General features: G+C 39.0%; 2 protein-coding genes across 7 annotated transcripts; both read right to left on the reverse strand.

Moving 5' to 3' along the window:
* Window positions 1-1398: 1398 nt before the first annotated feature.
* On the reverse strand, window positions 1399-11803 carry BMI1 (BMI1 proto-oncogene, polycomb ring finger). Of its 6 annotated transcripts, XM_009214080.3 has the most exons (11): window positions 11165-11803; window positions 6334-6464; window positions 5913-6009; window positions 5244-5299; window positions 5101-5151; window positions 4836-4944; window positions 4715-4760; window positions 4193-4291; window positions 3759-3839; window positions 3536-3674; window positions 1399-3453 (listed from the first exon to the last, which is right to left on the reverse strand). In XM_009214080.3, the coding sequence occupies exons 2-11, from the start codon at window positions 6443-6445 to the stop codon at window positions 3446-3448; spliced, it is 798 nt and encodes a 265-aa protein (XP_009212344.1). In that variant the 5' UTR covers window positions 6446-6464; window positions 11165-11803; the 3' UTR covers window positions 1399-3445. The 6 variants fall into 6 exon arrangements, with proteins under 6 accessions (XP_009212344.1, XP_009212339.1, XP_009212343.1 ...); XM_009214075.4 differs by having other exon boundaries at window positions 1399-3674; window positions 11165-11786; XM_009214079.4 differs by lacking the exon at window positions 11165-11803 and adding an exon at window positions 10704-10791 and having other exon boundaries at window positions 3196-3674.
* A 781-nt stretch (window positions 11804-12584) lies between these two features.
* On the reverse strand, window positions 12585-16590 carry COMMD3 (COMM domain containing 3). The gene is made up of 8 exons (XM_009214074.4): window positions 16373-16590; window positions 14891-15002; window positions 14720-14783; window positions 14592-14626; window positions 14189-14249; window positions 14042-14098; window positions 13872-13931; window positions 12585-12955 (listed from the first exon to the last, which is right to left on the reverse strand). Exons 1-8 carry the CDS (start codon window positions 16509-16511, stop codon window positions 12896-12898), a joined length of 588 nt encoding a protein of 195 aa, XP_009212338.1. The 5' UTR covers window positions 16512-16590; the 3' UTR covers window positions 12585-12895.
* Between the last annotated feature and the right edge of the window lie 7105 nt (window positions 16591-23695).

Genomic DNA, 23695 nt, shown 5'->3' on the forward strand with positions numbered 1-23695 from the left:
GACCCTTTTGTTTTGGATAAAACGCAATGAAGACTGTGTGGGGAAAACAGCCAAAGTATTTTAAAAATCTTATGGAGCCTCCATTCCAACTAAGTTAAATTAAATCAGAATTTCCAACTATCATTCTTCATGCATTAGGAAGAAAAAGATCTCATTTATCAAACCTTTAAAATACAAAGAGAAATGGAAAAATTAACAATTGCTTCACCCCAGGATTTTAAGAGACTGGATTCCATGTGCAGATTGTTTCTAAAAGTAAATCCTATCCCCTCAAAAGATACCACAAAATAAAGTATTTTAAAATACCAAACGTCCTCCTTTCGTGTTGGTCAATGTAAGGCGCATTTCACATGGGTATTTAAGTTCCTATTGTTTTCGTAACAAAACCTTAATAGGCCCATACAATGAGTGTAACAAGATTTCACAAATTAACTGCACCTTCAAAATATTCAGAAAAGAGGAAAGGATGAAGGAAAGTCCCTAGCAGCTTATTCTGCCAGTTGCATTTTCCCTCCAGAGGTCCAAATAGTATCAGGAATGGATATGGAAATAGCAATATGGTTGGCAGGTTAAGACAACTGAAGGGCAGTTGTTTTTTCAATGCAGTGCAATTAACGGCCGGCAATTTTAAAAGCAAAAAGTACTTGTAAAGTGGTATGCATGTGTAAAGCAAGATAGATCACTATTTACACAACAGCAACCAGACTCATTTTTCTCTTTGCATTTAAGCTAAAAATCTGTAAAATCAATTTAGGCATTTTCTCTGAAACATTTTGTTAGCACTAACTTTGTGTTCTAGAATATTTTCAGAAGCAAAAGTCAAACTTAAAGCTGACTTTTCCTGTACCCTGCTTTGGCTACTAAAAGTTACAAAGTTAGCAGCTTTTGATATGGGTTTTCATAAGGTTGAAATTTTCTAACATATTAATTTAGCAAACGTTTTTAATCTTAATTGTCAAACTGTAATAGCTGCTTATTTAAGAATACAAAACATCTTTCATTCATAGAAAAAATTTTGGCTGAAATGTACTTTTAAGCTTATGCCATTTTCTAATTGAGAAAAAAATGTTTTCAACTAAGTAACATTTTCACATATGGTTAAATAGTGCTACTAAGTAAGCCATAACTGCAGTATCTGATTAATAAGCAATTTCAAAAATCCATCATAAAGCGATTGAGATGTAAAGTTTGAATTGCATGTTGATCTTATAACTTGGTTTTATGTAAATCAAATGACAGTCCACTAGCATTTAAAGTTTTTAGCCTTTTAAAAATATTTTTTCATTCTTTATATAAATGATCATCCAAAGTAAAAATATCACTTGACACTTCCATTAACTTTTGTCTTAAACATCATGAAAAACTTAGAGCCTAGAAAATGAGTTAAATTCACCAAAATTGGCAAACATTGGTAACTTTTACTTCAAAGATTGTAAATAAACAGATACATCTTTCAATGGGCTTTCAAGCAGTTTTACAACAAAGCACGTACTTCTTAGCAACATCACTATAAGACAGCAATGTATTCTCTTTAATGTTTACCTGTTGTAATCCTCTATAGGGTTTCCAAAACTTCTGCACATTGTGCTTTTCATATCAAATTTTTATTAAAGATCTTAGCTATTTTCTAAATGAATATCCTTTTTATTGGATTTTTTCCAATTACAAATGAAATTTCATTTTACATCTATAATTAGAAACAACACTTACAATGGGACTGTACAAATTTAGGTCAAAATAAAAATATATGTATTTTGTGACTTCATAAAACATCCTTTACTATATCTTTAAAGAAAGCAGAAGTAACAGCAATATATGTAAAAGTAATGATTTAATGACTATAAGCAAGACAAAGCAATAGAATTGTGCTTCTTTTGCAGACTGGGGACAATGAAATGTTTAGCTACAATTTTCCCATACAAACATGAAACAATATTCATATAGAATAAACACCCTCACAAATAACTGATGGGTGATGAACACACACCAAGTTCGACCAAAGCAAAAAACAAACTGAAAATTGTTGGGTGGGGTTAATCATATTTTAAATTCAACATGCTTGCTCCATTTAAAAATACCTGTAGAAGCTTATAATAAATAGCTTCTACTTCCAGACATAGCAGAGAAGGCATATTCCATTGTTAACTGTAAAAGCAACTCTTAAATTTGAAATTCCTGCTATACCACATATTAAAATAACTTTAGGATAAAAAGCCTTCTTTCAGCAACTTGCTGGTTTATTTAAAAAATTGTTTTAGAATTACAGTGATCAATATGCATTTTTAAAATACAATATTAATTCCATCATAGCCAATGGAAAATTAACACGCTAAAGTTAAAGGTTTTTCTTTACTGCAGCAATTTTTAAAGTAAACATGTATTAATGGAGAAAAGTATATAAAGAAAAGTATAGGAAGTATAGAAAGATGTGCCAATTGCTTCTAATGGAACAGACTTCAGAATTAGATATCCACATTAAAAATATTATTTGCTGGTAAGCAACGCTAAACATAGGTTATGGGTATCTGCAAAGGTCGAACCAGTTGGGAGAATTTTAACAATCATTTCTGAATGCATGAAACACAATATTTCTTTATAGCATTTATAAATATATCATACAATACTGTTTCCTGTTATGTCATATACCAATATGGCATTGTACAACAAGCATAATGCCATCTGATTCTTACAAAAGCGAATCATTTAAACAAGTCAGTAAAATAAACGGTAGTACCCGCTTTTAGGCATACAGATTGTAAAACTGAAGTTCACTTTTCTTTGATCGGTTTTGCGTAGCAACAGAGAAGTATAAATCAAACAGGAATCAAAATGGCTAAATATGCAAGAAATCGTTATTCACAGTGACATGGCTACATAGAATGCATTATTCTATGCATATTCTTTCCGTTGGTTGAATTTCAAGATAAAAAGCACTTGTTTTCTACAGGTTCACAAAACAGCATAATAACAAGAACAATCAAGGAGAATGTAATGTAGGCGTTAGTTGAGATTAACAAACTATGGCCCAATGCTTATGTCCACTGCAGAGTATTTCCAAATCCAAACAATGGTTACAGAAACCATTTCCCATCTTTCCTAACACAGAGAAAAAGTCTTGCCTGCTTTCCAAGAAACCAATTCTTTGTAACAACAATCTTTCTTTTCAATTAACGTCCATAGGAGTATCACATGTAGTCCATCTTTTATAGCCAAATTTAATGTCACTACAAAAGAAAGCAAATTGGACGATAGTCACATGTATTAGCATCTATAAAGCTGTAATGGCATGAAGATATCTATATAAATCAGGGGTTTAAAATTTTTTTCCTTAACAGTCTCAGGTATCAACCAGAAGAAGTTGCTGATGACCCATTTACTGATGATTTTCGAGGTCTATTGGCAAAAGAAGATTGGTGGTTACCGCTGGGGCTGTTGCTGGTTCCATTCATAGTACTGGAAATGTGAGGAAACTGTGGATGAGGAGACTGCACTGGAGTACTGGGGCTAGGCAAACAAGAAGAGGTGGAGGGAATACCTCCTGCTGGGCTGTTGGCCTTGTCACTCCCAGAGTCACTTTCCAGTTCTCCAGCATTTGTCAGTCCATCTCTCTGATGACTGATCTTCATTCTTTTACAAGTAGGTCGAACTCTGTATTTCAAAGGAAGTGGACCATTCTACAAAGTTAAAAAGAAAAAAATTACTCTTAATTATTTAAATATAGTTTACCATCATAATCTAACAACAGACATGCTACTTACCCTTCTCCAGGTATAAATGTAGGCAATATCCATTAGTGTATAATAATCCTTTAAAGGTTCCTCCTCATACATGACATCAATCTAGTGAAAAATATTTTTATTAGGTAACAAAAGAACAAAGGTAAATCTACATTTTTTGTCATTTAAATATAATCCAAAAGTGCTTTAAAAAGCACATTCTCTAAACATTTTAACAAAGAAAGACTCCTTCTGAAACTTCAAATGAGGAAAAAAATGTTTCTATAGAGTGTTAAGGGATTTGTTTTCATAGCATAAAAGAGAACGCATACCAAATGTTTTAAGATAAATTTCAACTTTAGCACTAACTTAACATTTTTTTCCTATTGCTTTTTTGGGTTCAAAATTCAAAGTGAAAAATGTAATTAAAACTGTAAAATCTATATAAAATGCAAGAAGAATATAAAAGTAGATACCTGGAAAGTATTAGGTATGTCCATTTTACTTCTGAGAAACTTTCTTAAGTGCATCACAGTCATTGCTGCTGGGCATCGTAAATATCTTTTATCATTCACCTAAAAGTACATTTAGAAAAGTAACTTTTTTCAGTTACTTTCAGATATGAAGTTTCAATTTGATTGCTTTAATATGATAAAAGATACTAGTATCAAACAAAATTGGAGGTGACCAACCTCTCAAGTAATTACTTTGAGTTTACTATCATTATAAATACTAAATGAACAGATTCCTAGTATAATAAGCAAACTTCAAGCATACCAAAGTATTAACTGTGAACTATTTAAAATATTTTGTGAGACTAACAATCATACATAAAATAAATTCTAATTATTAAATATCACCTGTAGACGTTTCTTAAACATTAAACATGACCATTTTCTTCTATTTAACAGCCGAATATTCTAAAGGGCAACACAATCCCTGATAAAATCTGGAATCCAAACAATGTTTCGTCTATGTTTTTGTAACATGAAACATACCTCCTCCTTAGATTTCTCTTTGTCTTTGTTTACTTTCCGATCCAATCTAAGAAACAGAAAATTTATTAGTGAAATAATCTAATAAAACATTACCATAAAATAGATTGCCTAAAGATTTTACCTGTTCTGGTCAAAGAATTCAATGGATAAGCTTATTATCTCATCATCAGTTATAATTCTCTTATCTTCATCTGCAACCTCTCCTCTATCTTCATTAGAGCCATTGGCAGCTATAATGATATAGTGAAATGTAATTTTTAAAAATTAGATACCTAATATATTTTATATATAAGAGGATGGAAGTGGTTAAGTCAATTTCAATAATTTTAATTCCTAGATAAGCTCTCCCCCCAAATAAAATGTCTTCCCTCCCCTAAAAGGTTTACCATCAGCAGAAGGATGAGCTGCATAAAAATCCCTTCTTCTCTTCATTTCATCTGAATGGGGAAAAAAAGATGTAAACATTTGGCATAACACAAAGAACTAATGAATAATCTCTTTAAATTCATTTTCTAAGCAAGTTACTCACTTTTGAAAAGCCCTGGAACTAATTTGTATACAATATCTTGAAGAGTTTTATCTGACCTGAAAAAGAATTAAAATAGAAAACTATGAATTAAGATGGCAAGAACTAAAAATGTTCATATGTTTCTGCAGTCTTTTTTCATGCTATAGTATTTTACTTTATTGTGATGCTGTCTATAACTATATTGATAAGATAAAAATTAACTGAGAATAAAAGTTCTCTGTATATAGCACTTTTTAAATCAGTAGAAAAATATTTTATATTCACTAATAAATTCTTCACATTTGCTAAGTCAAGAGAAGTGTGCCTTTCAAGTTACTAAATTAAGCTAATATGAATAGAGAATGAAGAGGAAAGAATGGAAGCCCTTTTAAATATTTATTCTTGCCTGTCATGAAGTCCATAAAGCAATGCAAAAAAGATGAACTAATTCAATTTGTAAAGGACAGTTAGAAAAAAGAATCTTAAAATCACTTGTCTACTACTAAACTTTGTCTAAACTTGGTCACCATTAACATGGCAAGAAATTAAACGGCTACCCTCCACAAAGCACACACATATTAGGTATGTATTCAAGAGTAAATTTTCTGTGAAGAAATAAAGAGCGTAGCCTTCAGTAAATTATACAACTTCAATAACAATTACAAACAAGGAATTTAAACAGTTTCCTACCTTATATTCAGTAGTGGTCTGGTTTTGTGAACTTGGACATCACAAATAGGACAATACTTGCTGGTCTCCAGGTAACGAACAATACACGTTTTACAGACTAGAAGTAGAACATGTAAAGTTTTTTTTATGTTTAGAAATGAGTGGATAAAGCATTGGTGTCAGAAACCGAGAACTAGTAGAAACAAGGAGGTAAATGCCGAAAAGCATTTCCAACTAAATAAACTAATTCATACCCTGAGAACACATACACTGCATGCTTGTAATACAATACATATTAACAAAAAGTCATTATATGAGAAGAATATGACTTCACTTTGTACCAACATTCCCACAGATTGCAGGAATCATTAATAGTTTTCAAATTTCAGGTCGAACTGTAAAATACATATGATACAAAAGAGAACTAAAGCTCGGTACTTACAGGAATGTAGACATTCTATTATGGTTGTGGCATCAATGAAGTACCCTCCACAAAGCACACACATCAGGTGGGGATTTAGCTCAGTGATCTTGATTCTCGTTGTTCGATGCATTTCTGCTTGATAAAAAATCCTGCAAGACACAGAAATAATAGCCATAATTCACAGAACAAGAATGGAGATCATCTAGTAATCACACACCCTGAAACACTGAATTCAGAAAACCCATTTAACACTGTACAGCTGGGCTGTCCCGACGTTTCTACAGAAGGAATTTACTCATCAGATCGGAATCACTTCTACCAAACTGATGAAAAAGGATCCAACTAACGTTACTTCTGGTCTTTCAGATCATTCCTGTAGGAAGAAGAAAAGGTCTGGGGTGGGGGCTGGGAGCTGAGCGTATTAGGGTCTCTTTCTTCCATTTGTCCTCCAGCCCAGCAGCCCCAAGGCTGCTGCAGACGCCACACAATCCCCGCGGATATTTACCAACCACTAGGGCTTGTTCCAGCTCTCCAAATTTATTATAAAACTTCCTCAAGAATCTGCAAGCGAAAATCCCGGGATTCCGGTTGTTTTAGACGGTTCCAGCAAGCAGAACCTGGCACGTTTTTACGCGACGCGCAGGGAAAACAATTCTGCCCTCCCTGCATCCCTGGCATTTCCGGAGCCGGGTGCCGGGGCCGCAGGAGGAGCACCTCCAGTCGGCCTGGGCCGGGGCCTGAGCGCGGCGGACGCCCGGGGGCCGGGATGCGAGGGGCGGATCCGGCGGCGCCCGGGGCTCCGTCTCGCTCCGGATTCGGAACTCGCCTCGGTCGGGGTTTCCATAGCAACTTACACTTACACTTGGCATCCGGCCACCGCTGCAACTCCGCGCGGAGCCCGGCCCGAGCCCCAAGCCTCGGCGGGCGTGCGGGGCGGCGGGCGGGGAAGGGGCGGCGCGCCGCAGGGCAGGGAGCCAGCGCAGGGGCGGGAGTGGGTGCGGCGCCGAGGGGCGGGGCGGCCCCACGAGGCCAGGGCGCTGGGGAGCTGGGGAGCTGGGGAGCTGGGGAGCGGGGACTGGGGACCAAGTCCTGGGCGGCGGCGACGCGGGAGCCTGCGGCAGCGCCCGCGAAAGGAAAATGCAAACCGCACTCCCGGCCATTTCGGACACTCCGGGAGCCTCTTTCCACGTCGACTTGGTGCGCAGAGCTGGTTTCAGATCTCGACTCCCTCGGTCTGTCCTGTCTGCAATCACTAGGTCAGAAATTTCACGAAGGGATTTTTTGAGAATTGCCAACTGTGCACTTAGCCCGAAACCGTCAGGGCTCAAATTGCAGAGATGTTTATTGAACCGAACCTCTTTAAAACTTCTTTCTCTAATGTGACGCTCTCCTGCAGATCAAATGAGCGATACAAAGTTTTGGAAAGGCTGAAAACTGAAATCTGTTTTACAAGAAGAAGAGGGGGCAAAGCCCAGTGTTTTATTTGAACAAACTATGCTGGGGGCAAGAAAAAGTACTTTAATCAGTACGATAGTAACAACATGTACAGAACCATGTGACCAGCCCATTCCCAACGCTAAATCAACAGCTTGTCAACCCATAGCAGCGACAGAAGAGAAAAACAAATGTAAAACCCCCCATACGATGAAATGATATTCCCAACAGGTATCTCTATTACAGGAAAGTCACAATGGGGAACTGTCAGCAACAATACACCAGCCGACAGTCAGGGAAGTCAATTACTTCGTGTAGTATTCTTAAAAAATAAACTTCAACCCCCCTCCTTCATTCATTTCAGAACCTGATATAAGACTAAGCTTTCAGACCTCACTGAAGTACACTTTTAAATCTTCCTTGAATGGAAATCCAGGACCTTTTGAAACTTGCAGTAAGATGTACCTGCGGTTTTAATTCCTAAGGTGTATTAATGCAGTAAAGGGAAACACCAATCAACACAGCTCAATGGCTGAAATTAAGAGCTAACCTCAAGAAAATGGTAAAAAACAAAACAAAGCCTCTCTTATGAAAGTGACCACAGTGGCAACTGGCGACCTCTACCAGAAAACTTCTGGTGTGACGACTCAGTTATCTTTGGATTACTTGTTTTGGAGAATACTGTCAACATGTTAACATAAATCTAAGCGGGGCATAGAGGAGTTGCAGGTAGAGCAATGTCCCTAAAGAGTAGCAATATTTAAATCAAATTGTACTTGGTAAATTAAAGAACAGCCTTCTTGGTGCTTAAAGAAAATTCTCCTTCTGAAACCACAGGATCTTTCCTAGAAAGATAGTGAGGTAATACTTCTGTTTGCCTGTGAAAGCATACTGCACTAAAAAACCACTGATCACAAAGTTCATGAAGGGGCTCCAATAAAAATAGCTGCCTTTATTTCTCCTCTACCTTGCAGAAAACCAACGCCACACAAACACAAGTATTAACAAGGAGAACAATCAAACCTCAGTGGAGGATTATCTACCGGTTTGCTTTCAGCATTTAAGTCACATGTACTTGACCAAAAGTCTTTCAAATTCATCTTAAGTCTTAATTCACAGAATTCCTCTACCTAAGTTCAGAAAAATTTGGTCACAATCCTGTGACCATTTATAATGCTAATAAATATCACTGTTACTTATATAAAAATCAGTTCTTTATGTTTTTATACTATTTGAAAGTAGTGGCAACCTAAGGAAGACTTCCAAAGTGTTTGACGTGCTTGATAAGATTTGAGAAACAATCTCTTCCACCACAGAAGTGAAAACCTTCCAGGTTCCAACCTAGAAAGTGCCAGTTAAGCAAGCAAAAATGCACCAAACATATTATGGTAAAAATACTCAACCGTTAAAACTTGCCATTGTAACACACTCAGTTGGGGCTGTCAGTTTTTAGGTGGAGGCCTAACACCAGGAATGTCAAAATGAAGGAAAACAGAAACAAGTTCTAGTGTTAACCATCAACTTGCCTATTGCAATCTAAGAAATGCAAATGAACTCCATAGCCCCAGTTGGGGTTCACAGCCCAACATAAGCATGGGTAAAGTTGGGGTTAATTTGACTCCTGGAGAGAAATTTGCCTACCTGCACACTTAACATACATCCAAGAAATTAGTGATAGAGTATTAATGGACTTATCATGTACAGTTAAATGCTTAATTTTCTTACAAAAGCTTTAAGTGTATACATGCATACACAGTGACTTGTATATGGCTTTAAAGATACTTTTACTAGGCGTAAGACTCACACAAGTAGGTTATTTCATGATGTATGGAATTAACTCAAATCTAAAAAATTATAATTTTGTTTACAAAATCAACCAAGGATTTCTGATCAGTCTACTTAAAACTCAAATGTTAACATATAGAGTCTCATAACTTGTTATACACTGTCAATAATTTGCATCCTTAGGTATCAACTCTTTCGTAGAGCTTATAATGTGTTTCCAGAACATGGGAGTTAAGGTTCCTATAAAATATACGTTGAACTACTCATAATGTTGTACACACCACCAACCTACACTTGCATTTGGATAAATATGCTCGGAATTTTGCCCACATTAAGGGAAGGGGTTAATACATACTTCTCTTTCATATATTGAACCGTGACCACTAAGCCCACTAAATCCTTTTACTGCAATTGGTAATGATCAAAGTCTCTCTACTTGTTTACTTCCAATTATTAACTGTAAATCTCTGGGAAAAAGATCATGCCATATTGCTGTCAAGCCCAAGTGACTGCGTAAACATATGCAATCAACTTTTTAGTGCTCCTTTCTAAAGCATCCCTTTGCCAAATGACCTATGCTGACATTTAGCAACACCTATAAAAGGTAGTGGACTGGAGTCATGATGCTGAGTGCATCCCTTCTACGTAGAAGTCGAGAGAAAAGTTGCAGTCTCCAAAAGAGGAAAAAAGAAAAAGGAGAGAAAGAAGTAGTGAGAAAGGAAGCCTCCAGCAAGGCTAACGTCCAGTCACCATCTTCACTCCACAAAAAGCTCCAAATTTGAAATGCCCACTTCCCAGGGAGCACCTCCCAAGTGATGTTTAGAGCACTTATCCAAGACTCCCAACACACAACACCTTGAAAACTTTAGCATTTTAAACACAAATGCAGGAGACCTTGGAAACAACTGGGAACCGCCATCTTACCAGCCATCCAATCTCACACAAGTGTCCCCCCAACTTAAGTTAATAACATTTTTGTCGGGGCTCTCTCCAGCCTAACACCCACCTTGGCGGGTTGGCCGCCTCCCACGCAACCCGTCCCTATAAAATGGGGGCGTTCTCTGGGGGCTGGAGCCCCTCCAGAGCCCTTTCTTCGGGAGAGGAGGGAAGCCACTTGACCCAAGCAGCTCCCGATTTCAGGATCCCGTCCCCGTTTCATCCAAATCTACCTCTCAACAAAGGGCGCTGCGGCCGGGAGAGCCGCCGAGGCTGGAAATACGAGTGCTCCTCTTGGGGGCCATGTGCGTCGCGAGGGTGCGGAGGGGCGCCCGGGCAGCGGGGAACTAAAACGTGGGGCCGCGTGCGCGGCGCGCCGGGGCTGAGCGGGCGGCGGCGGCTGGAGCGGCGCCGAGCCCCGCTGGTGGCGGCGGAGGGCGCGGGGCTGCGGGTCGGTCCTGGCGCCGCGGGAGTCGGCGGGCGGCAGGGCGCGGCGCTCGCGGGCGCGGGCGCGGCTGCGCGGCGGGCCGGCGGGCGCGAGGCGGGCGGGCGCGGGTCGGGCGCCCACGCCGTCAGCGCCCTCCCGGCGGCGCGGCCGGGCGCGGGGCTCCTCCACCCGCGCGGCCGCCCCGAGCCCCGCGCGGCCCCCGCCGGCCCCCAGCCCAGTCCCGGGGGCGCCTCGCCTCCTACGTACCCGGAAAGAGCAGCCGGCGCGAGGCGATCGAAGCGGGCGGAAAAGACAATGAAAGTTAAAAGTCGTTCAGCAGAAAATGAATGCGAGCCAAGCGGCCATCTTGAAGCGAGCTGCAGACGCCGCTGTCAATGGGCAACCAGCGCGGCCCCGAGCAGCCGCGGCCGCCGCGCTCGCCTCATGCCGCCTCCGACCGGCCTCCTCCTGCTCCGGCGCCTCGGCCTCCTCCGGCGCCTCGGCCTCCTCCTCCTCCGCCTCCGCCTCGACCTCCAACGCCTCCTCCTCCGGGGCCTCCTCCTCCTCCTCCTCCTCCTCCTCCTCCTCCTCCTCCTCGGCCGCCGCCGCCTCCTCCCGCTCCGCACTCGGGGGAGGGCGCGCGCGGAGGGGGCGCGATCGGTTTTATTCTGCGGGGCTGGGAGGTGCTGCTAAGCCGGAGCGGGGCTCCCGCGCCCACATCCCCATTGTCTCGCCCCGATCTCTGCCTCTCATACTACGATTATTTCATAGTTGCTGTGGGGGAGGCGGGCGGGCGGGGGGCGCCGTGTGTGTGCGTGCGAGCGGGGGGAGGGGAGGAGGGGGAGGGGAGGGTGGAAAAAAATGCACCGCTGAAGGCAGAGTGGAAACTGACACCGGCTCCAAAATGGCTCGGAGTCCGCCCGCCCCCTCCCCCCGCCGCCCCCCCAGCGGGTCACGTGCTCCCCTCATTCCTTAAGGGCGGCCTGGGAATTAGTGTCGGTGTAGTCAGGCCCGTGGCCGCCCCCTCCCCTCTGCGCCGCGCGCCCGGCCCCCTCCCTCGCCCCGCGCCGCGGCGGTGGAGACATTTCTCCACAGCGCCACACGCGCCGCCTTGCTCCGCGCGGCCGCCACTCCGGCCCCGCACGCCGCGCAGTCCACCCCGCCCCCCGTTCTTTCTTTCTCCCGGCCGCCCGCCTCCTCCCGGGGCGCATACGTCCCCCGGCCGCCGTCCCCCGCCCGGCCCCGCGGACTGCGGCCCAGGCTCAGGCGCCGCGGCGCGGAACCTGCGCCCGAGTTGGGCTCGCAGAAACAACAGCGCCCGCCCTTGCCCGCCCGCCCGCGGCCGCGCCGGCCTCTTCCCCGCCCGCCGGCGGCCGAGGCGGGGCGCGCGCGGGCGACGGCTGGCTCCGGGCAGGGGCTCCGCGCCGGGCCAGGACCCGGCGGCCGAGGGTCGGGATGTGGGCAAGCCCTCGGGCGCAGGTAACGGGCCGCGCAGCCGCCCGCGCCCGCCCCCGCCCCCAGAGTCCCGAAGCAGGGTTCTGCGACAGACCTGGGGGGATCGCATCCTTTTCTCCTTGTTTAACTTTAATCCTGAGAAAAGGCTATCGTTAAAAGTTCACACTACTCCTATCTAGCTTCACACAAAGTAATAACACACGAATTCAGATCCAAACAAAATATCATCACTCTTTGTGGAAAACAACACCTTATTTATTCAGGGTGTAATACTGTCTATTTCCTTTCAGAAGACTTGAAAAAGATCAAAATAGAATAAATGGACAGTTAGTACTAAACGATTCAATACTTGGGCAGTATCTTTCCCTCTTAACCCTTTCACACGTGTTTTTTAAAGTGTCAAAATTGATGAATGGTATAAATTCAAAAGGAAAATTCTTTTCTACTGAAAAGAACATCCAGCTCGCACAAACGGTGGTTCAGCTCAAGGCAAGGCGTTTCTGGTTTTCCTCTGCACTCGGGCGGATCGTTAACTTCCCCAAGTTACAACTGAGTTGCTCTTTCCAGGCTTTTCGAAGCATCTTTAAGTTTCCCCACCAAGTCCTAAAAGACGTGTATACAATACCACGTTTTTAGGATAAAACATGGAAAGAAGTATCCAAGTTCAAGAAAGATGCAAGAAAAAAAGTCAAGACACATCTTCCAAACAAGTTTAAAATTCAACAAGATTTTAACCTTTGACAAACAACTATCGGTCAAAAGAAGCGTTTCCTCAGAAATATCTCATGTTCAAATCGGTTATTTGCCCTCACACTGAAACATGATTTCTAACCGAATCCTTAACCGCCCAGGTACATCTGAATTTTCTCAAGTTATCTAACAAAGGTTATGCTGTATATACATTTTCTGAAAGTTTAAAGTTTGATTCACAGTTACATTAAAACGGCTCTGCAGAAGATGCCTTTGAAAAATTCAATTTCACTTAAATTTCCAGTAATGATCTTCATTTTTTAAGAGCTATGAAATAAATTCGTTGCCATATCCACTAATCAATGTAGTTTTGAATTTCCCCAGTCTTAAATGGGCAATAAAAACAGTTTTAGAATGTTATGTATACTTCCCCCTTTATAAAAAGTCATTAAAACCACGGTTTCAAAATCCAATTTTGACAGTTTAACTCAATTTCTGAAAGCAAAGGCATTTTCAAAGCCATGTCTTAATTTTGCTTTATCTTATTGGACCAAACTCATCATGAAGAAATTTACACTAACACTACAGAAGTTTATTTTAACCAGCAAAAACAGCAAATACAGACCAATTCTCTATTAATAACATCTTAATTTCAACAGTGAAGCCTATGTTAAAATACTACTTTTGATGCCCCTTTCCCATTAAATCCTTAACCAATCTTCATTATCTGCTGACAGATGGTTAATTTTATTTTGAACTGTCCAAGAGTATAACTCTCAAGTAAACATTTATAAAAAGACAGGCATATTTATAGATCCTAATACTGTACCTGTAATTGTTCCATGCTGCAACTAAAACTAATCTCTGGGTAGGATGGGGAATCAGTGTTCTAGGGCAGGGAAAAAAAAACACGCAACAAAAAACGCTGTTTATTTAAATCAATGAAATTATAAATTTCATTACACATTTCATTATTGGGTAAGACTTATCTATAAATACCTGTATACTTAAGGTCACCAAATATGCAGGTCTGTGCATCTTATGAAGTTGATTGGTCTAAAATAACACAACAAACACGTAACAGCCTTTAACTCTGTGTTTTAAGAAGTTCCCTGATCCGCCCTAAAGAAGTTGGTTAAACTTTACCTTTATCTGATATTCCAAGCGCCAAGAAACATCCGTTATATGAGGGAGAGATCTACCTATGCTGAAAGATGCAATGATAACTTTGTACATAGTCTCTACAGAAGAACTTTTCAGTTATTTACTAAGAATGGCTCTACTTTCCACCCCCAACTCCATTTTAATCCATTCTCAATTTAAACCATTGTAAAACTTTACTTTTAAATTCTGAATGGTAAAAAAGCATTTGAAAATCATCTCAGTAAACTTTATCTTTAAAAACATTAGCTTAACTTCAATTGTTTGACGTGCCCTTTGGCTCTTTTTCTTTGGGTCAAGATCCCGAAGATCTTGTTTCACACCAACACTCTCCATTCATACCTGCAAGTGAAAAGTGCCTCAGCTTGACACCTTACACAGTACCTACCTTCCCAGTAGGATTTCTAGGGAATTCTTATTATTCTGGAGAGGAAAAAGAAAGAGAGAAAAAAACCAGATCTTTACAAATAGAGTAAAAGAAAAATAGTCACTGTTAATTAAAAATTTTAAAGTAACCTGATATTCCGTGCAAAACAGTTCTATTCGCTCTCTGTCAAATTTACAGTCTTCTAGATAAGTGCTAGAAGAAAAGAAAAAAGCCAAAGTTCTGTCTCCATTTTTAAAACTGAAATTGAAATCATAAAGGTAGCATTTGAAAATAAATGGATATTTAAATAAATCCTGTACCTTAGAGTTGACTTGTCAGCTCGGTGCTTTCCTGCCTCTAGTATGTAAGTTGCAGCTGCTGCATGACAATGTTTTAAAACCACTGGGTCGATATGTTTCAAGTCTGGATGATCTAAAATAAATTAACTTCCAGTGATGCCTATGATAATAAATTCTTTATAGTCATGTTCCTAAAAAGAATATTTTAATTTGGGTTTAAAAACCCTTTAACAAGATAAAAAAAAATTCAACTATAAGGACAGTCATAATTATAAGTAAATGAGATGAGCAACAAGGTCAAGTGAAAAACAATAAAAAGAACACATCAAGAACTCTACTATTACTGGTTTCAATTAACTTACTTTGCCTTAATATTTTTACTATTAAAAATATTATAGCCCCCAAAGAAAATATTACAATGCAATGGTCATTCTAACACTGGGGTAAATTCAAAGGAAAAACAAGATAAATATTTTACATGGTGTCAATTTTAGAATAAACTTCCGTCCTAAAAATGACGAGCTTAGGGTAACTGGCTCCATGAACAACACATCAAGGGGGTAGAAGGTAAGGCATGAGTTCAGAATATAACATACAAATTTCAAAATTATAGTAGTACTTTCAGGGTTTGACAGTCATCCTTTTTTTTTTTTTTTTTTTTTTTTTTTTTTTTTTTTTTTTTTGAGATTAACCCAGGTGGTGGTTACTATTTTCGTTTAAAGAACTTCCACTTTCATACTTTTTGTACAAGTGTTTAGTTCATGAAACTACAGGAAAAAAAACAAAAATTTGAATTGTTGGTATATTTATATTTAAGAAAATCATCTAAAAGCGATCTGTCTTAAAATATGTCTTCAATCCAGACTGACACTGCACCTCCGCAGTCACTGACCAGATCGCTTAAAAGACACTCGCATCCTGGTAACTGGGGCGGAACAAAGTATTGTGCATCATAGTTTAAGGTTCTAGGTGTAGAACCTGAGTAAAACATGCTGAACTAGAGCGCTGGAGTGATCACAGCAACTTGAGGTATGCTCTAAGTTGGCAAATGTCAACACTATCTGACCTAGTAATTATTTCGGAAACAGACCCTTTTAAACCTTTGCTAGCCTAGCCCTGGAAGCTTGAATTGCAGGGAGCTCCCCAGATGAAGTCCAACTGTCAAAACAGCCGCAGCCTCAGACAAGGCTAAACACCTTAGATGTTTAGGCCACAAACAAGATTTGAACACGGGCTTTACAAAAGAACAAAGAGACTGGGAGGGAAACCGGGCCAGGAGCGTGGAGCTGGCTCTATGCAGGTGCCAAGTAGGGCCAAAACAATGCTCAGGGTCTGCTCCGAGTCCTAGCAGAGCCACGTCCCCAACACTCCGTCCGGAGCGAAGGGCAAAGCCCGGAGACTTCCTCTTCCCGGGGCTTTCCCCTTCTCGCTCCGCCGGCTCCTCTTCTTCGAGCGCCCCTCCACCCCGGCGGATCCAGCTCCGAGCCGAGCCGAGCGGCTTACCTAACACGGCCTCGTCCGCCTGGGCGTCCAGCAGGCTCTGGAAAGCCGCCCGGAGGAGAAGCGTGAAGGCGTTGGAGTCGAAGGAGCCGCGATCCGCCAGCATCTGGAAGCCTTTCTGCACAGACTCGGAGAGCTCCATTGTGAGCGCGCCGTGACCTTCGACACGCACACCACGTGACACGCGCCGCGCGCTCAGCTGATGCGGCCGCGCGCGCACGCGGCTCGGGGCGGCTCGGGGCGGCTGGCGGCGGCGCGGGCTGCGGGGCGTCCCCGCCCGCCTCCGCGTCCGCGCGCGGGTCCCGCGCCCCCAGCAGCCGCCTGCCGCCTCCCACCGTTTCGGTCCAGCCTTTCCTTGTCCAGCGCAGGCCGCGGGATCTGCCGAGCCTTGGCGAGAAGGGCGGCCTCGGGCGCTTTGTGGACGCGCCGGGCGCTTTCTCCTTGGCTCAGCGCTTACCTCGGACGGTCACCAGCTCGGTTCCCTGAGAGATCCCGGGGAGACGGCGGACGGTGTCGGGATCCCGGCCCCCGCCTCCCGCAAACTGCGCCCTCCCCGCTCCTCGCTCTGCGCGAATCCTGCGGGGAGCTCCGATCTCAGGCAACTGGATTTTGTTTGTTTTTGTGGGTTTTTGTTTGTTTTGTTTGTTTTTTAGCTCACCAGCTTAACCTCGCAGCACTGCCCTTTTATGAGACTGTAAGATATCTAATTATGTGATTCTTGCTTATTTTTACTTTTTCTTTGTCATTTCTGGAATACGGCAGTAGAGTCCTTCGTGCATGGGGGGTGTGTACACATGCACACATACATAGAGTTCCTGTATGCACTGCACTCCAGCAATCGGATTATGAACAGATTTGACAGGATTATTAACAATTTTATATGCCGCTGCAAATAAATGCCAACTGCCATACACATTTTGTGCTACTCTACTCACTACATCTGTGGGTCCAGTTTTAGTTGCTGTATAGAATCTGCATAAATATGTTTTTATTAAACAGCTACCTTAGTAAAGTACAGTTAGGAATGGCAAGATCTTTATTAGAAGTGAATTACTGTTTAGGATGCTCATACCTTTAAAGATTCGAATACTGTATAAAGTTTAACTTCCTCTCTATTTCTACGAAGTTGGTTTAGAGAACAAGAATGATTCTTTAAAAAACCCGTGAAGCAAAGTAGTTAGGCATTTTTAATCAAGAGAACTTGAAAAGTTAAAAATACAAGTTCTTGAAGGGTGGAGGGAAGGGATGCGGAACCACAAAGATGTTTTAGTCTTCAGGAGTGATTATTTGCTACATTAGACCCAAAGTGAAATATTCTTTTATTTTTCTAACTTAGATGTCTATTTTAAAAATTTTTGATGGATATAGTCGCCATTTATCTTGGCACCAATACATAAAGAGTACCTCATTTCACAACAGGATGCAAATGGAGTAACAGCATCAGTAACAAATTGAGTAACTCTACTCAGCCCTCCTTTGAAAGCTTTAAAAGGCACGTGCAGTGGCTGTTCACTCGGTGAGAATATAGTAGCAGTGAAGGATTTAAAAGTCTCCCTAGAGTCTTTATGAAACAAACACCTATTAATCATGTTCATCTTTTCTTCCCATCACTCATCTTCTTCCTAATTTGTTTCTCATCAGTAATAAAATGTCAGTTGAAAAACTTCATGATATCTGATTACATAGAGAATAAATAGGACAGAGTTGTGTAAATGTTCAACAATATTAACATCCAAGCTTATTACGTTTATTACACATGTATTTTATGACCTAGTGTAACACTGATTATTAATACTAATAGAATTTGAGTTGATAACTCTTAATACTCAATTTTAGTGTCAAAAAACAGTATTAATCATGGGGATAGATTTTAAAATATTATTTTAAAAGAGAAAAATAAACACAAGTGGTTGTGAATTTGTGGGCATAAAAGTTAGGAAATTCACAAGGATTGTTTCCATAATAGCTGTCATGTTACTCTGTTGCCCATGTATGAGTACTTTCTCTTAGGATGTTTTGTCCTCTTAGGCCTAAGTATATTCATGTGTTAGGCCTAAATGATGGGCACATTTTAAGCTCGCACAAAAATTTTCACCATAGTGTGTTCTAATGCTAGAAAAACTGAATTTTCCTACTACAGTTATATTTATTTAAACTTCCTTTGAAGGAGGCACAGGATTGAGTGTTTCAAACATGTGTGTCTTTGACAAGCCATTGAAATACATGGAAGTATGATTATCAAAAGGCATGACTACCCAGATGTAGACTCTCTTGGTTGCAGCCATAAAAATCAATGCGTTTTATATTAGAAAAACTACATATGAATATATTCTGAAAGTATGAAAAATACTGTTTAAAATTTTGCTTTACTCACTGAAAACAGCATTGGAACTTTGACTACACTGCAGGCTCAAAGCCAGTAAACTAATTTTGGCCCCAAAAAGTTCTTTAAAAGAACAATTATGTGCAACTGAAAATAAGAAAATACAGATGTAGCCATCTTCACATGAATAATATATCTTGCCTTCTAAACTGCAAATATTAGGTAGACAATGCTGATAAATTTATTTTTCTTTTTGAGAATCTAGAAATCATTTGAAGAACTAGAAGTTACCCTTTTAAACAATGTTTTAAAGTTTCAAGTACATTGTATCCTTTGAACTCGTTAATTTTTTTTAGAAACAAACTTAATATTGGCCCCTTTATTGTGATTACAATTAAATAGGCTAGGGCTTTTGCAGGATCTATGTGGTCAGCTTTTCCCACAGGCCTCATTGCTGCATTTGTTAGTGTTATGAATTTGAATATTTTCTTTTTTAGATTGTATAAGTACTTTTGCTCTTGTGCAAAGAATGCTGAAGGAAGATACTCCTTTAGATTGAAGAGTTCATGGAACTCCATGGGGAGAAAAAAAATTTTAATAAGTTTAAGTGCCATTGAGACAAAGACTAGTTTTAACTGGCTTATATATTTATTATATATTCTAGTGGAGATCTGTTTTATCTGTTTTATTCTCTGTAGCCTACTCATATGCTACAGAGAAAAAAGTTTAAAACACCTTTAAAACTACCTATAAATAAGAAACCATTCTCTCTGTGTTCCCTAACACCAGTGCTTTGATGGTTACTTTAAACTTTGAGACATTTGTTAATGATATAGGCTTTACTGTTTTAAAGCTATTTTAACCACAAATGGACAGTTGGAAGGAGTATTTAACTGAGTTATATATGACACTTGAGAGTATAAGTCAAAAACTGTTTCAGTGAAATTTATAAAACCTATCTACATTCTTTTATTAAATAACTTGGCAAGGCACAAATTGTGACTTGGAATTTGAATGGTCAAGTTTTTACACATTCATGATCACAGAGTTGAGTGGTCTCAAATTGCATTTTGTATCACACTGTCAAACACCAAATTGAGTATTCAGAGGGGACAGCAAAGCTTTTATTTTCAATTTAAACATGTAATCCAATCCCTAATTATTTCTAAATGGTCATTGCTGCAATAATTTATAGGGACAAATATAACCTTTTCTCACATTGTATAGCTTAATTTGCATATGTGGATTTTAAAATGTGTGAGGGAAATGAAATACTAATTACATTAAATAAACTGGAACCACAGGGATTAAAATTAACGATACAATGTTCTCTAAAACAGTTAGCTAACGTATGCTTATGGTTTTGTACAAGTGTTTTGTATTTTTCCCCTAAAACTTTTTTGAATACATTTATATTAAGTAGTAAATAGTACAATTTCTATTTAATATTGTCATCATTTAGTACCATTTTATTTTATTTATTTTTTTATTTATTTTAGTAGAGACAGGGTTTTGCCATGTTGGCCAGGCTGCTCTCGAACTCCTGACCTCAGGTGATCTGCCCGCCTCTGCCTCCCAAAGTGCTGGGATTACAGGCGTGAGCCACAGTGTCCGGCTGGTACCATTTTAAGTATTTCATTTTCATAAGTTGTATCTGGGAAATATAAAACATAAAACTTCAAAATATAAGAAAAATTAAATATTTTAAATCTAAGTTTTAAAAGGTCAAATTATCATGCTACTAAGAAATTGAATTTATTATATAAGATCTCACAACATTTCCTGAAATTTTTTCTTTTCTTTTTTTTTTTTTTTTTTTTTTTTTTTTTGGAGACAGAGTCTTACTCTATCACGCCGGCTGGAGTGCAATGGCATAATCTCAGCTCACGCAACCTTTGTCTCCTGGGTTCAAGCAATTCTCATGCCTCAGCCTCTCAAGTAGCTGGGATTACAGGTGTATGCAACCACACCCAGCTAATTTTTGTATTTTCAGTAGAAACAGGATTTTGCCATATTGGCCAGGCTGGTCTCAAACTCCTAACCTCAAGTAATCCACCCACCTTGGCCTAGAAAACCATAATTTTGTTAAACTTTGCAAATAAGAAATTCTATAGTCAAAATGTTGGCAAAGAAAATACTATTTAATTTCTAAAGTGAAATTTGGGAGCTGTCATCAGTGTTGTCATGCCATGATTTTGTTAGCTACTTGAGTGAGTATAAGATAATGGCAAAATTAAAGGAGCAGACCTAAGAATGAAATTATACTTTAAATATCAAATCTTTGTATCTAACCAGTCCATAGTTTTAAAAGGATTTTGTGCATATTGGAAAAGTCATGTCTACTCTTTAGGACTTCAGTGTAGCATGTTGAAATGTACTTTAGGAAGTTGGATCCCTTATTTTTAAGCAAAGCAGTTAATGTCACATGGGCAATATCTGAGTTGTAAAGACCAAAATTATGAAGTCTTCATCTAAGAAGAAATGAGAAATTGATTTGTAAAAAAGAAATGAAAATAAACAAATATAATTTGGCAAAAGATGAAGGCAGATTTTTAAGTTAAAGGTAAGGAAGTTAGGAAGAAATGAAAGAAAGCAATCATACTCCATATAACATTTAATGAGAAAAGAACAGGTTGTATTATGTGTCTGAGAATTTCTCTGCACAGATAAATAAAAAATAATTTTCCTTTAAATTCAGTAAGTGATTTAAATGATTCACTTATCTTTTGTATGGATTATAAAAAGCAAGTTCAATTCTTAAATCACATAATTTCTATCTTCACCAGTTAATTTATATGAAAATTAGCAACTGGCCAATCATCTAATAAATTCCATCAAATAGACCATTTAGATAATAAGCACAGTTACCTCCTCACCAGCAAGTTGATTCTTTTTTTTTCTCTACCAAAATTATAAACATCACCACTTCAGTTTTCTATATCATTGATCTGGTATCAGCCAGGATGACCCATGGCTTAGCTGTAGGAGGGTAAAGTGAAGAAGAGACATGAAACAAGTCGACACTGATGAATATATCTAATTTTTCCATGTGTACACAGACTGTCCTTTAAATTGTTTTATATTTTTAAAAAGAGAGAGGGAGGGAAGGAGGGGAGAAAGAGAAGGGAAAGAGGAAGAGGAAGGAAGAGAGAAAGGACCTGAGAAGTGTCACAGAAAGCTTATTTAGTGTTTATTTTCTTTGACACAATCCAAGATTCTTTTAGCTACAATGAATTCAACTAAGCTTCATAGTAAGGCTTGAAAAAGACCGAAAGATCATCTGTTATGTCCAGAATCTAATCAGTTTCAAGATGTCCTACATTTAGACTATAACAGCAGAGAATGTCTAACAGAGTCTCTTCCTTTTTTAGGTCTGAATTTGGAATCTCTGTTTTTTTTCATACCTTAGAAATTGGAGTTTTGGTTGGTTTCATGAATTCCCGCAAAAAATGGAACAAATGGGCCTATGCTGTGGGATATTATTGTTGAAAGCCAGTAACTTTTTAAAGTTTGTATTTTGAGAACATGCTTTTTACATGTTAAAATGTGTACAAATAATTATCTTTTGTTTAAGGAACTATAATTTTACAAAGAAAAATGAAAACAAAAATAAAAGTTTTTGTAGATTAAAACTCAGGTAACAGTACACTTGCTTATAAACTAAAAAATGTAACTATATTCACTTGTCAAATGAAGCATTTTAGGATGGAAGTTATGTGTATAAGAAGGGATGATTTGCATTAAATACATTATAAACAGTTAAGGAGACTATATAGCTGAAGTACTTTTAACTCATTTAAAGTAACCATTTAAACCAAAGTTAATATTTCAAAAGAGCTTACATGGCAATGAAAACCTAGATAAGAGTTTTAATATTTTTAATTGTGTACAATATTTAAAATAATACTGGTTAAGAATTTAACATTTTATTATGGTTGTTATATTCAACAGAATATCCCCCTTTTCAAATTAAATATAGACTTGAAGCCATTTTATGGATAAATCAGTCTGAAAACTACATTTTGAAAAATCCTAGTAGAATAATTGTGTTCAACTTTTTCACATTTGTTACATAGCTAGAACTATTCAGAAAATACTTTGAATTGTTTATACATATCTGATTTTTACACCGTGGTGAATGTTTAGAAAGTAATTTTACAGAGTTTTGAGAAAACAAGCACCTAAAAAAATAAATTAAACTTTTCCACTGTGTTTCTTCCCATATACTCAGTTTTTTTTTTCCTGAACTTTTGTTTCATTATTTTATTAAGCTTAAAACATAAATGTTTTTCTCTCTCAAATGTTATTTTCAAAATTAATTTTCTTTGTGTAAGCATTTTAATCTGTATTTTATGAAAGGGGATGGGGAGGCAAGTTTTATAAAATCTTTTTAATGTAACAAAACACCAAGAAAATAATGACTAGCAACAGGTGAAAGGGAGAATTGTGTTTATATAGTCAGTTTAGTCCATGTAATGAGAAACTTGGACCTGAATTACTGGCGTAATTACTCAACTTTCTTTTCTTTTTTTCTTTTTTCTTTTCTTTTTTTAAATGCTAACAGAAATAGGACGGATCATTTAGAGCAACAGTATTCTAAATCAAAACTCATCGGATAATTGGCAACTTTTATTTGACTTTTAGTGCTCTATAAATTACGACCAAAAACTGAGGAGAAATTTTGTAAAGAATTACAATGTAGATGGAAATAATGTGGGTAAACAAGGCCCTAAGAAAACTGAATTTTCAAATGGTTTTCTTAAAATTTGAAAATGACAGAAAATTTAAAATTCGGCCTAACTATAATATATAGGTGAGTAGTTGATAGAACTATAAGAAAACTTTTATTGTTGCTAAACAATAATTTAATTAGAATGTTTATGAATTGAAATAAAAAATAGTTTTATAAGACCAAAAGTATCAATAAAGACATACATATTTTGTTTTATAAGTTTCAATGGCAATATACATTGTTCTTTATAAAGAACTTTCAACAGTGTATA

The sequence above is a fragment of the Papio anubis genome, chromosome 11 (genome assembly GCF_008728515.1).
Source record: "Papio anubis isolate 15944 chromosome 11, Panubis1.0, whole genome shotgun sequence".
NCBI lineage: Eukaryota > Metazoa > Chordata > Mammalia > Primates > Cercopithecidae > Papio > Papio anubis.

What these genes read in the sequence shown, in the direction of transcription:
- BMI1 (XM_009214075.4), bottom strand. Translation starts at nt 6,445, where the DNA reads ATGCATCGAACAACGAGAATCAAGATCACTGAGCTAAATCCCCACCTG. An exon ending in AGTTCCAGGGCTTTTCAAAA is followed by an intron (nt 5,152 to 5,243) that starts GTGAGTAACTTG and finishes TTCCCCATTCAG; the next exon opens with ATGAAATGAAGAGAAGAAGG. An exon ending in ACATTTATACCTGGAGAAGG is followed by an intron (nt 3,675 to 3,758) that starts GTAAGTAGCATG and finishes TTAACTTTGTAG; the next exon opens with AATGGTCCACTTCCTTTGAA.
- COMMD3 (XM_009214074.4), bottom strand. Translation starts at nt 16,511, where the DNA reads ATGGAGCTCTCCGAGTCTGTGCAGAAAGGCTTCCAGATGCTGGCGGAT. An exon ending in GGCGGACGAGGCCGTGTTAG is followed by an intron (nt 15,003 to 16,372) that starts GTAAGCCGCTCG and finishes AATTTATTTTAG; the next exon opens with ATCATCCAGACTTGAAACAT. An exon ending in GCTTGGAATATCAGATAAAG is followed by an intron (nt 14,099 to 14,188) that starts GTAAAGTTTAAC and finishes GTGTTATTTTAG; the next exon opens with ACCAATCAACTTCATAAGAT.